Source organism: Lytechinus pictus, chromosome 16 (genome assembly GCF_037042905.1).
Source record: "Lytechinus pictus isolate F3 Inbred chromosome 16, Lp3.0, whole genome shotgun sequence".
In the NCBI taxonomy this organism is placed as follows: Eukaryota; Metazoa; Echinodermata; class Echinoidea; order Temnopleuroida; family Toxopneustidae; genus Lytechinus; species Lytechinus pictus.
In genome coordinates this window covers 26,498,673-26,512,119 of record NC_087260.1, presented here as the reverse complement: position 1 = coordinate 26,512,119, position 13,447 = coordinate 26,498,673, and the positions used below count along the sequence as shown (strand labels likewise).

At 36.3% G+C, this 13,447-nt stretch overlaps 1 protein-coding gene across 4 annotated transcripts in view; it reads left to right on the top strand.

Moving 5' to 3' along the window:
- The window catches only part of LOC129279270 (intraflagellar transport protein 80 homolog), a 25,454-nt gene extending 12,007 nt beyond the window's left edge, over positions 1–13,447 (top strand). For 2 of the 4 annotated variants that reach the window (XM_064111066.1, XM_064111068.1), the window contains 14 exons: positions 326–435; positions 914–1,141; positions 1,979–2,103; positions 2,665–2,838; positions 3,657–3,731; positions 4,235–4,283; positions 6,412–6,588; positions 7,635–7,770; positions 8,153–8,294; positions 8,750–8,921; positions 9,499–9,588; positions 10,079–10,251; positions 10,665–10,788; positions 11,127–13,447. In XM_064111066.1, the coding sequence (XP_063967136.1) occupies positions 326–435; positions 914–1,141; positions 1,979–2,103; positions 2,665–2,838; positions 3,657–3,731; positions 4,235–4,283; positions 6,412–6,588; positions 7,635–7,770; positions 8,153–8,294; positions 8,750–8,921; positions 9,499–9,588; positions 10,079–10,251; positions 10,665–10,788; positions 11,127–11,198 (1,847 nt within the window). In that variant the 3' untranslated portion in view covers positions 11,199–13,447. The remainder of the gene's footprint in view (positions 1–325; positions 436–913; positions 1,142–1,978; positions 2,104–2,664; positions 2,839–3,656; positions 3,732–4,234; positions 4,284–6,411; positions 6,589–7,634; positions 7,771–8,152; positions 8,295–8,749; positions 8,922–9,498; positions 9,589–10,078; positions 10,252–10,664; positions 10,789–11,126) is intronic. The other 2 variants (XR_010296012.1, XR_010296011.1) reach the window with 2 other exon arrangements.

The following is a 13,447-nucleotide window of genomic DNA, read 5'->3' as shown; positions in this document are numbered from 1 at the left end:
TGTGGGGCGTCGTGGTCTAGTGGTCATGACTTGTTTTTCAATCTGAGGGACGTGAGATCAATTCCACGCCATATCATGCTTTCCTTCAGCAAGAAATTTTTCCACATTGTGCTGCACTCAACCCAGGTGAGGTGAATGGGTACCCAGTATGAGGAAGTTCCTCCGATGCTTGAGTGCCTAGGCAGCCCAGCTAAAGCCGGGTAATAATAATTTAGCAGGGTCTGCTTAGAGAACAGATTTTGGAACTGAGGTGATTACCATGTGTAAATATGACGTTATCATTACTATTATGTAAAATGTTTTCAATTTTTTCACTCCTGAACAGGTTCAGCTGTATATTCAATATGCTGGTCACCTGACTCAGATCAGGTGCTAATAACCAACGGTAAACAGCTCATTATCAAGTCACTTCAGGCCAATGCTAAACCACTTCAGGTACGGTATCTTAAAAAGTTCTTTTTCACTAAATTCCCAAAAGATTGTTCACAATTCAACTTTTTTACTACATGATATGAATGTAGTTATGGTGAGGATGATATGAATTATTTTTTTTAATGAAAAAGTTTATTAGATTTAGTTTGCTATTTTATGTGGGTCAGATTCCTGACCAAACTAAAAGTAACTACGTAATTTTCCTTTAGTATGAATTATAAAATAATTTCTCATTCATGAAACAGGCTTAAAATTTCATGATATACCATTTTTTTTTTTTTAAGTATTGATATGATATGCGATCACTGAATTTGTAAGACTTGTATTCAAATAGTCGTTTTTCTATAAAAATAAAACCATTACTTGTAGAACTAATCAATGAAGATGTGTATAAAAGAGATTATATTTTTCATTTTCTTGAATTCTACATTTGTATTTCTTATCTATATATTTTATAAAATCTCTTTGTTTCTTCTACCAGTGGAAAGCCCATGATGGTGTCATCCTGAAAGTCGATTGGAATCCAGTTAATAATCTAATCCTGTCTGGTGGTGAAGACTGCAAGTATCGTGTTTGGGATTCCTACGGTCGTCAGCTCTATAGCTCCCATGCTCATGACTATCCCATCGTGTCTGTAGCATGGGCTCCAGACGGAGAGCTCTTTGCTGTCGGCTCTTTCAACACACTGAGGTTGTGTGATAAGAGTGGGGTCAGTTACTCTTTTAATTATATAATCACCACCAAGCACCATAGATACAAACCAAAAATATGACTCAGAATGTCCTAATCTGAAGTACACTGCTCAATTTTAGGAAAATAGAGTTTGGGGTTGAACCATTGTTTATGCACAATTTTTTGACCCCCCCCCCTTTCCCAACTCTTTATATGATCAGGGGACCAGTTTATGAAGCTTGTCATCACTGACAGGTTGTCTCCTTCCGATAGTTATCATAGTAACAGTCAGAGGTCAGTGAGTCGTAGCCAATCAAAACCAAGGATCTCACTGTCAAATTATCAGCTCTGACAATTAGACAGTGCTGTCAAATTTCATGAAATGCCCCTTAGCATGTCTCAGTGCCACTGCTGATTGCTGATGATATTAAACATTGTCATATTTTGTTCAATCAGAAAAAAACAAAAAAGATCTCTAAGTTCTTAAGTATATATGATAGACGGTATATGGAGAATAATTCTTGGGGGAAGTAATATTCAACTGTTTTTCATCAGAGTAAGACACTGATGGAACTTTAATTTAAAGAATTTAGAAAAAGTGTTAAAATTACTTACTTGTAAGTATAACAAAAATGAGGCTACATTCCCAAAGTTTCACTGAAATACTTTCTTGTTATTCATACTCTTTGGCTGTGAAAACCTGACGAGATATATGTGATTTACCCTGGGATTTGTCTTAGAATTTGTGGAATATCCTTTTGAATGAAAATCAGAAATGAGATGAATTATTTATATATGTATGCATTGATTTCCTTTGTAAACATTATGAACAAAATATCATTTTTTGTTTAATTTGATTAATTTACTGTTGCAGTGGTCTTACGCCTTGGAGAAACCCAACACTGGTAGTATCTTTCATATAGCATGGAGCGGAGATGGTACGCAGGTTGCAGGGGCTTGTGGGAATGGTCATGTGATCTTCTCTCACGTTATTGAAAGGTTAGTCTCACAAATTTCCTTTTCTTGGAATTACACAATACGGTAATTTTAATGAAGGTTATCAGGACTTTGACCCATTTCAGAAAAAGTTGCTATGAAAGGAAACTCAAAATATCAAACACGATTTGATTTTTACCAAGTCAGAAGCACTTTCTTCGGACGTGCATTATACCTCTTTCCCACTGTCTTGCGATCCTTAACAAAAGTCCTGATTGGTCTTTCACAAATGATCGCAAATATTATTTAACCTTTCAGAATTTTTCTATGATTAATACAATTGCCAACACTGATCTGATATGATCTGATACAATCACTATGAATTCTCTACGATTAAGATAGCTGTTTCAATCAAGGTGTTAAATAGAAGTTCTTCCTGCGAAGGGCCCCTGAGTTGGTCCCGAGCTATTTTTCTGAAAATATTTTCAGAGGAAAATGTCTGGGGACATGCTTGAAGAAGTAAGCTAAAGAATTTTAAAACCTAACATAATGTAAATGTATATTCGGTCAAAGGAATTTCATTAAAATGTCATGAATATCACAATTATTTTACTTTGTATACAGGCGGTTAGAATGGAAGAACTTTGAGGTTGTGGTGACGTCAAATAAATCAATCAGCGTCCGTAATGTCACAAACGATGCCAAGGAGAAGCTTGAATTCAGAGATCGTATCATCAAGACTGCCTTATCATATGAACACCTTGTGGTTGCCACTGCTTCACAGTGCTATGTGTACAGGTATGTTATTGTTGGATGAAAATAAGACTTGGCATTCTTAGCCGTGAAAAATTTACAGAAGGAAGGTTTTATGTGTTAAAAAAAAAAAGAACTACCACTAAAAATTAGGCCTATAGAGAGATTATTTTTTGGTGTGTAATGTTTTTCATTGTTCTCTGTAACTTAAAATCGAAGTGTACCCAACTCAGCGGACTATTGCAGAAAGATTTGCAATCAAATACAACTCAAACGACAAAACTTAACATGATTTTCAACTATTCAGAATCTCTTATTTTGGATCTGCGCTTGATTCTTTTGTTGGGATCAAATGTAACCTTGTTCTGCAACAGTTGCAGGAGATGTATAAGCTTGTTTGTAGAGTATTGGATGCAATCAGGGCCCGGCAATACAAAGGTTTGCAATTGATTGCAAATAATGAAAGAATAATTCTGATTGGTTCCCAGTCAGTTTTTTGAACATCAACAATTATTTTGATTGGCTATTGTCGTTTGGCAAATGATTGAAATCCTTTGTGTTACAGAGCCCTGGTAACCTGGGTTCAGAAACAAGTCAATGTGCTTCTGCTGTTTTATAGAAAGTTTACAAGAAACTTATCTTCACTGCGGTTCCCTCGGAAAGAACATAAAAGCTCTTATTCCTCTGTTTGCCTTCTTAGCAGTCGAGTAAAACCGTCTCCGACCTTGTAATATGCTGTGTAGACATAAGTAAAAAGAGCTCTGAACAAGGGCAGCTGAATATATCAAGCTGCGCTATGCAAATTAATGTTTATTATTATTATTATTAATCATTTTTTCAATTATTATTTCTTCCCCCACCAGCACCAAGAATTGGAATACTCCAATGATATTTGATCTAAAGGAAGGCACTGTAACACTCATTGTACTAGCTGAGAAGTAAGTCAGACAATTTACTTGTAGCATGATTAATTTATACTGATTTGTTCATTTGTGTTTTTTTTACACAAATCAGTCAGATATAAATAATACAACTCATTCTGCAATGTCAAATTAATTACAATGATTGGAAATGTGTAAAAGAATATTCTAGTGTGACATTAGTCAAAGGAAACTGCTAGCACTTAGAAGCATGTGCTTGCATTAAAACATAATTTATCTGATATGAACTTGAATTTAGGTTTCATTTTTGATGTTTACCTCTTGATGTTGGGCTGATATTTGCATCAGCACAGCAATTAAATAAAAGTATGACCGATCCTGGGACAAGGCTCTCTTGGTGTTGAGCTATCAATGTTGTGATTTTTACCATGTTTATAAACTCAGTTTAGAAGTTGGCGCTAGAGAAGGCAATCTAAATTGTGCTTCCAACACCGATGCCAGTACTAACGTCAACCTTTAAATCAACCCCTGTCACGATGATTTCTTTTATTTATCTTCAGGCATTTTGGAATCGTTGATGCTGCTGGACTTCATCTTTATACTTATGAGGTATGGTGAAAACTGTGAGCTAGTGTTGCACTTAAATGGTTGTATGTACTTATACCTGATGACATATTTCCAACATATACTTGCCAAAAAGATATATAAAGTGATGTTGTAAACATTGTGAACATACTATCTCTTTTCGGAGAGGGGGGGGAGGTGGCTTAACCCTATCTAGGCCGGGGTATTTTGGGAGTTCATATGGCCGGGGGGGGGGGGCTCCCAGGCCCCCCCTTGAGATCTCGGCCGTCGACCGCGTGATCGCGCCGAAAATTGGCACGCGGGTTGCCTGGGTCATAATCTACAAAATTGTATAGTAATTTATTTCATGCGAATCGCTATTAAGTGATAATGCTAATTTATGCGTAATTAGTATGCGAAATCATACTTTTTCCTCTAACTCCCTAAATAAAGCTCCAAATGTTCTAATATTTGGTATAGAAACTCTTTGTGGTGTTCTTAGCAAGTGTACATGAAAAAGGTTGCGATATCAAATCATTTTCTTATGTATTTTATTGTTTTTTGCAATTTCTTATGTATTTCTTTGTTTTTTCACCTTTTGTTTTTCATTGTTTTTTTCAATGGAATCTGTTGGGATTTGTTGGAGATCATAAAAAGCATAAAATAAATACATTTAGACCAGCAAAACTAAAAATAATCATACATTTATGAATTTTGGTTGAAAACACAATTTGCATTGACTTTGTACACAAAACCACTTTTTTTAGCAATTTTTGGTCTGACATGCACTTACATAACGTTGCGTAATTTCGGAACCACATACCCGGGTGACGCAAAATTGGTCTCAAAAGTTGCGCAAGACTTGAAAGTAAAAAGTCAGCGAGCGGCGCGGTCAAAAAATTTCGCGCGACGAAAATATCGCTCGATTCGTTGAGGGGGGGGCATCCGAGGCCCCCCCCCCCCCCCCCCCGGCCTAGATAGGGTTAAAGGTTGCTTTTAAGGTCAAGTCCACCCCAGAAAAATGTCGATTTGAATAAATAGAGAAAAATCAAACTAGCATAATGCTAAAAACTTCATCAAAATCGGATGTAAAATAAGACAGTAAAAACATTTAGATTTCACTTATTTTTCACAAAACAGTTATATGCACAGTTCAGTTACAAGCAAATGAGATAGTCGATGATGTCCCTCACTCACTATTTCTTTTGTTGTTTATTGTTTGAATTATACAATATGTCATTTTTTACAGATTTGACAAAAAGGACCAACTTATCTGAACCATATAGTATTAAACAATACTAATTCCACATGTTCAGGGAAGAATAAATCGTTGTTTCACTTAACAATGAGGAGAAAATTAGAATATTTCATATTATAAAATACAAAAGAAATAGTGAGTAGATGACACCATCAGTCTTCTCATTTGCATACCGACCACAATGTGCATATTACTTTTTTGTGAAATCAAGCGAAACTTAAAAATGCCATAACTTTCTTATTTTACATCCGATTTTGATGAAACTTTCAGTGTTGTGCTTGTTTGGATTTTTCTCTTTTTATTCAAATCAACCTGTTTTTGGAGTGGACTTGTCCTTTAAGGGTCCTCTTAAAAATTCACTTTGGTGGGTATTACTTTTTTGGGGTGATAATTCCCTTTCTTGGGTTGCACAAGGTTGGCAGCTCTGCGTGGGGAAATCATTTCATGAAATTATCCACCTTTATGTGCATCTGACCCCTATTTTTCTCCAGTTTTACTTCACTTTATGAACTATTCAAGACATGATAATGTGAGAGCATTACACCTGTCCTATGAAGCACAAAGCAGAGACAAATCCATACAGACAGGTCCCACATAGTAGGGTGTCTGATGTATGTATGTCATGGAATCGCCCATTAGTAGTTCAAAGATCAAGAAATGTCTGATATGAACAAGTTTTAATACCCTTAAAGACTGCAAATACACACAGGGATTGAGGGATCTTGATTTTGAGCACAAAATGTAATGGGGCTGCATCCTCACAATGTAATTTCCACAATGCTCTCAATTTTTGACCAATCACTGTCTCGCTCTTCACTGATACAATGATTGTGATAGATGGGGATTTCAGATCGTGATAGTGAAAAGGCCCCTTTCGATTCATCGTAAAACGTGCCTCCTTTCTCTTTTGCGTAGGGTCGACTGATCTCATCCCCCAAGTTTGCTGGGATGCGAGCAGACACCTTGAGTTCATTGACATTGTCTATCTGCGCTGACACCGTAGCCATCAGGGATAAGACTGATGAGAAGTTAGTTCATCTCTTTGAAGCCAACACAGGCAAGCCATTGGAAAGCAAACCACTGGCACACAAGGTATGTCATATAGCATTTCATAGGTAGCACCTTGCGAATAGCACTTCATAATGAATTATGGATCATTGTAAATAAGGCAAATGTGCCATTACTTCAGGCCCGGGGGGGGGGGGGGGGGGGGGGCAGTCAAATATATTGCTGTACACACGCATGACTAAGAAATTTCCAAACACCCCCTTAACATGTTTTTCTCTGTGTGCAAAATAACCCCCTAAACAAGTTTTTCGCGGGCTTTATTTACACATTTTGGCCCCTGAACAAGATGTCACCGAAATATGACCTCGGGGGAAAAAGCTTGGGAAAAAAAATACCCTAAACACATTTGGCTAGTCTTAAAAAAAAAGCTTTGGAGAAAAAAAACATACCCTAAATACGTTTGACCCCGCAATTGACCATTGACCAGTCTTTCAAAACCACCCTTTTTCTTGAAAATCTGTGTTTTTTATACCCTCAACGAGTCCACTGCGGACCGTGTCCAAACCTGAAAAAACACCCCTTTAAACATGTTTTTTGGTCACGCGTGTGTACAGCTAAAAAATTGACTGCCCCCCCCCCCACCCCCCCCCCCCCCCCCCCGGGACTTCAGGCTTCTCCAGATATTGCACAACAAAGCTCATCAACACGTTTATCTAAGAGTGGATGGGACATGAGATTTCAGGGAAATTTGTCACTGGGCAAAGAATTGTAGACTTTATATCCAATTCTTTTGAAATGTATTAAGCAAATATCAAAATGAATTAGAGCAAAATGATCAGTCCATTGTGCAACTCCTGAAATCATCATCTGCTACAATTCAGAAAATAATGATAGAATCATTCTGACATTGCAATCATTATGATGTCATGAGTTTGTCCTTGCAACATTGACCAGATCTTTGTATATGTTTGTTTTTTAGCATAAGTGAGACTATATCTCACTATAAAAATGTTGCTGAAATTGTTAACATTGTATCCGAACAATGTTTAAAAAGCAAAATGAGATGTGAGACTTTACGCCAATGACATTATAAAAGTTGATTGCGCGGTTCATCATTGTGTTTGTTTCAGCTTGAGGTAATGGAGATAGCCCTTGACCAGCAAGGTCCTGCCGCTGACCGTCATCTGGCCATAGTGGACAAGAACAGAGATCTATATCTGGCTACTGTCCGCAACTTTGGCAAGCCAGCCAAGATCATTAAACTAGGTAAGAACTCACTGCAGATTAGGTACATCACGAGTTGAATATAAATTTTCTACCCCTACAATTTCATTTTGTTTTATTCAATAGATATAACGTTATTATAAAACAAGATATTTTAATGTTACTCTCATCATGGTCCAGTTTCATAATGCTTTGGATTTATATAAAAAACAAATTTTTTTCTCAGTTCTTCACAAAGAAATGAATCCAAAATATTCTTATGTTTCTGATGCTTTTAATTCAATTGTATATTTGACTTTACAAGTGTTCAAGTCATCAAGGTTAATTTTTTTTCCATATTCTTAGGAACAGTTTATTCCCTCAGCATTTTATACTTTTATTTTGTTTGCATTCATCTGTTTGATATGTTGTTATTTCTATTTAGGTAACATGGTAACAAGCTTTGCCTGGAATGATATGACCAATGTCTTAGTGGCGCTTCAGGATGGTAAATTCACTATCTGGTATTATCCTAATGCTGTCTATGTTGATAAAGATCAGCTGCCATTCTTTGTCAAAGATGCTAGGTAAGGATGACCTCTGGAATCTCTGCCTTTCTTTTTTGTTTTATTCTATTTGTATGTTTCTACCACACCTCAATGATGCAATTAATGATACTTAGAAACATACCCTCATTCTTCTTATACACCTTATGCATGCGATGTAATAATCTCATAGCGCCCTCCCTCAGAGGCTATAGGAATATGTGTAAACAGAGTTGTCATATATGCACCAGCTACAGATTATCAATACACGCAAGGCAATGGCTTCAGCCTCTAATGACATGCAGTGCTTAGAGACATTCGTAGTAAAGGCTTATAAATTTTGCATATTATTATCATACATGTACATACTGTAAATGAACACGTAATATTTTAGAGGAGTATGTAGATATATCAATGTTAATTGATATGTTAATTTATCATTGATAATGATAAATAATCTGAAGTCTAAACAATTTCTTCCCATCTTTAATTTTCAGTGACTTTGGTAAGAATCCAACCATAGTAGATTTCATTGGTACCCATGTGACCATCAGGAGGGCAGATGGAGCATTGATCGGTACCACGGTGTCCCCCTACCCCGCCATGATGCATGAACTGGTAGGAAGCAAGAGATGGGAAGATGCAGTCAGGCTCTGCAGATTTGTCAAGGTGAGATGAATATCTAATGCTTGGCTTGGTGATGACAGTGGTTGTTGTTCTAAATGGTGGTGAAGATTGTTTCTTCGGTGGTTGAGGTGGTGGTCATCATGATGATGATGATACTTTGATGATGGTTGTGATGTCAGTGGAGTTAATGATAATGATGGTGGTGGTGATGATAATTATTACAAGATGATGATGAGGATGATTATTATTAAAAGATGATAAAAATGATAATGGTAAAGATGGCGGTGGTGATGATAATTATGGTGATGATGACGATGGTTTTGGTGATGGTGATGATGATGACGGCGATGATGATGATGACGATGACGACGATGATGATGATGACGATGATGCTGGTGATGATGATGACGATGGTGGTGATGATATTGATGGCAATGGAGACAAAAGATGGATATGAATATAATTATGATCAGTGGTGATGCTTCTGCATTTCCAATAGTGAAGATGGTCTTTTTAACAATGATCAATATATTGACCTTTGTCTGAATTATGATCTTTTGTATGCTTGTGTTTTATGTTCCATTCTTTAATTATCTTTTTATATCTATCTTCCTTTTAGGATGATGCCCTATGGAGTTGTCTTGCTACCATGGCAGCCTATGATAAAGAACTTGGAACTGCTGAAATAGCATATGCTGCACTAGATGCTGTAAGTATGATATTAAATTCCCATAAGTAAAGTACATGGAATTCAACATCCTTCTGATTACTCATATAGATCTTTTATATACAAGATGGCATAAGTGTTTACAATTTTAATCTAAGCCCCATGTTTCACTTCTCAACTGTGAACTTCTGTGCTGGTCTATAAAATGGCACGTGTCCAGAATTTAGGCTTTAGATATTCCCTATATGTGCTAAAAGGGACTGGCAGGAATGAAACATAAACCTAAATTTAATATTTCCATACTTGTGTGTGTACCCGATAAATATCGAGCTTTAATACTTGGATGTGGCACTTAGTAACTATTACTGACCTTGCCAATATTTAATGTTTGTTTGGATGAAGACTGTCCAGCTTTAACCTAAAGCTAAATAGACCAAGAATTAACCTTCATGGGAAACAGCACCAACTTATACTCACTCATTTGAATCTATGACCCTCTTGACCTTTGACCAATGACCTTTGTTGACCCCAGGTTGACAAGGTGCAGTACATCCAGCACATCAAGGAGTTGCCTTTGAAGGATGTCCGCAATGCAGAGATGGCGTTGTTCTGTGGTAGCCCTCAAGATGCAGAAGGAATCCTCCTCCAGGCCAACCTCACATTCAGAGCAATCCTCATGAACATTGAACTCTATAACTGGGACAGGTAAGGAGTATTTAGGTACCTTTAGCAAAAGTCGCATCCGCAGCCTTATTGCATGCAAGATTTTTCCATATCCCAACATTTTTTTTCCTCTTCCAACATTAGAGGTTTGGAAGAGAAAAGATGTTGAAAGGGATTCCCTCTACAAGACAGGTCATTAATCCCCATTATCAAGTTTCTCAGAGAGGCTGTGAAGTCATCCATTTTTTTGGTTGATTACTAAATAAATTCCTGTTTTCTAAGCTTTCAAGTTCAATTACCTATCTTGGACCATGAAATCCTTAGAAAAGGGGAAAGACTCCAACAAAGAAGAAATTTCAAATATTGTTAAGTAATAATTTTCAGGTACATTTTATGATAGTGTATCATGAGATTGTGCAAAATGTGATTTTGTTCTCTTGTCTTTGTATGTTCAGAGCCTTGGAGTTGGCAGTCAAGTACAAGACTCATGTCGACACTGTCCTTGCATATCGCCAGCAGTTTCTTGATAGCTTTGAGAAGAAGGAAACAAGCAAGCGATTCTTGCAATACTCTCAAGGGGTAAGTCTGTCATCTCAAACCAAGCCTGTAGAACAAGAGTTTTGTTTATGTACGCACATAAAATGCAATGTTGGGGATATTACAAGAAAGTTTGCAAGTTTACAGTTTGCAATCGATCATAAATTTGTATTGCAACTTTGTTGTGGAAAGCTCAATTCAATCTACATCAAATGAATCCATACCTCAAGTTGCATGAAGCAGCAATTAAAAGCAACTTTACAATTAACTGCATGATTTATTACAAACTCTTTGGCACAAATTTGTTTATAGAGATATCACTTATTTAAGCACTACAAAATATTAAAGTATTATTTCCCTCTTTTTCTATTGTTTTCTAGGTGGATGTAAACTGGGAAAACATCCAGGCCAAGATCGAGATGGAATATCAAAAAGAGAGAGGAGGAAAATAGACTTAATGAATAAAGTGTAAAGATCCTTGATTATCCTCAAGAGGCCTTGATTATTAAAGCTCTATATATATCTTTATACATGAAGGTGACATCTTGAACCAAACCTTGAAAACTATTTACAGTGTCAACGCAAGGCCTGTAGAATATGGCCAGCAATCCCCCCCACCTTGATGTCCTGAATTTTGTACAGTGCAGCCAATGGGAGAGGGTTGCTTACCTCCTCCCCCCCCCATTTCTCTGATCTGGACGTAGTTTCACAGATTTAAGGATGACTTAGAGTCACACTTAAATGTTGATGCGTATGTGATGTGCAACATGCAATCTTATTGATCAGTACGCAGTTGTGCGTGTCCTTTTGACATAATATGACCAATGCGGTCATGCATTTTATACTGCACGCAACTCGGCATTTACGTGCGACTTTTAAGTCATACATAAATGTTTGTGAAACACCCTCCTGGAAATAGTGAAGGCTACATTTTGACTGCATGTTTTCAAGAATCCATCTTGTTTCATTTAATCGTTAAAGGACAAGTCCACTCCGACAAAAAGTTGATTTGAATAAAAAGAGAAAAAATTCATCAAAATCGGATGTAAAATAAGAAAGTTATGACATTTTTAAGTTTTGCTTTAATAATTTCACAAAACAATTATATGCACATCCTGGTTGGTATGCAAATGAAGAGACTGATGACGCTATCCACTCACTATTTCTTTTGTATTTTATTATGTAAAATATGAAATATTCTCATTTTCTCCTCATTGTCAAGTGAAAAACCGATTAATTCCTCCCTTAACATGTGGAATTAGCATTGTTTAATACTATATGGTTCAGTCAAGTTGGTCCTTATTGTCAAATATGTAAAATATGAAATGTATAAAATTCAACCAATAAAAACAAGAAATAGTGAGTCAAGGACATCATCGACTGTCTCATTTGCATGTCACCGACTTGTGCATTTAACTGTTTTGTGTAAAATAAGCGAAACTTTAAAATGTCATAACTTCCTTATTTTACTTCCGATTTTGATGAAATTTTTAGCGTTATGCTCGTTCTCTTTTTATTCAAATCAACATTTTTCTGGGGTGGACTTTACCTTTAGGTGATGTATCTTACTACTTAGAGTAACTAGAATTTTGTGAAGAAACCAGAAGATCAATGGTTTCAGGGCTGGGGGGGGGGGGCTTGGTGTAAGGGTGAGTTACCATTAAGCACATTGATTTGGTTTAAAAACCTGTTACTTTATTATATCAAAGCATTAAGGAGTCCTGGCAACAACCAGGGGGCCGTTCCATAAAGCTCTTCCTAAGTGAAGAGTGATTTTAAGAACAACTGGTGATCCCTTCTTGCGGTAAATGATATTCTCCATGAAATGTTCACTGGTGAGTATTTAGCTCGTAAGAAAGGTTCACCAGTAGTTCTTAAACTTACAAACAGCTTTGTGAAACACCCACCTGAGTAAATTGGGAGTCTGAATTTGGAAGGGTGCGAGTGGACGGGGGGTGAGCATTGCAAGGGTTGGTTGTGCCAACCAATCTGATACGTTACATTAACCCTTGCACGGTATTTTACTTCCTGACCTACTGTAATTATGACTGGCAATGCTTTTAAAACTAAACATTTAAATACATTACATAATAATTAAATTCAAATTTGAATACCTCCACTACCCTCTTATACACACACACAATTCAATCAATCAAATGGTTCTATTAGAAAAAAAAATTCCCCCCAAAAAGTCATGAGTTGAAGGCTGAAAGGTTCTGTTGGTTGTTTCTTCTTTTTTCCAAGTTGAGTCATGCTACTTGAATTTGTCTTAATTTTCAAAATGGTATCCTACAGAATTGAAACAAACTTGATCACTTTCAAACACTTTCAAACACTTTAAAGTTTGATCTTCTATTTTGTGATATATGTTCTCATTCATGTGTAGTACTTATATTGTAGTACTCTCTTTTTTTTACTTTAGAAAATCAAAATCAAGTCATGTATGAGATAATACTAATACGAAGCTTCACATACATGTAAATACATTTTTATTTCTTGACTCCCAATGCAAAAGAGTATAAGGTTTGCATACTGTATTCATTCTCACAATGAAATAATTTCCATTCACTTATTAGTAGAGCTAAGAGCATGAAGTCAGATTTTATTATCTGACATATTGTGATGTATATATATATATATTTGTATTATATGTATTAAATATGTGTGTATATGACAAAGAATAAATAATTAGTCACAGCAA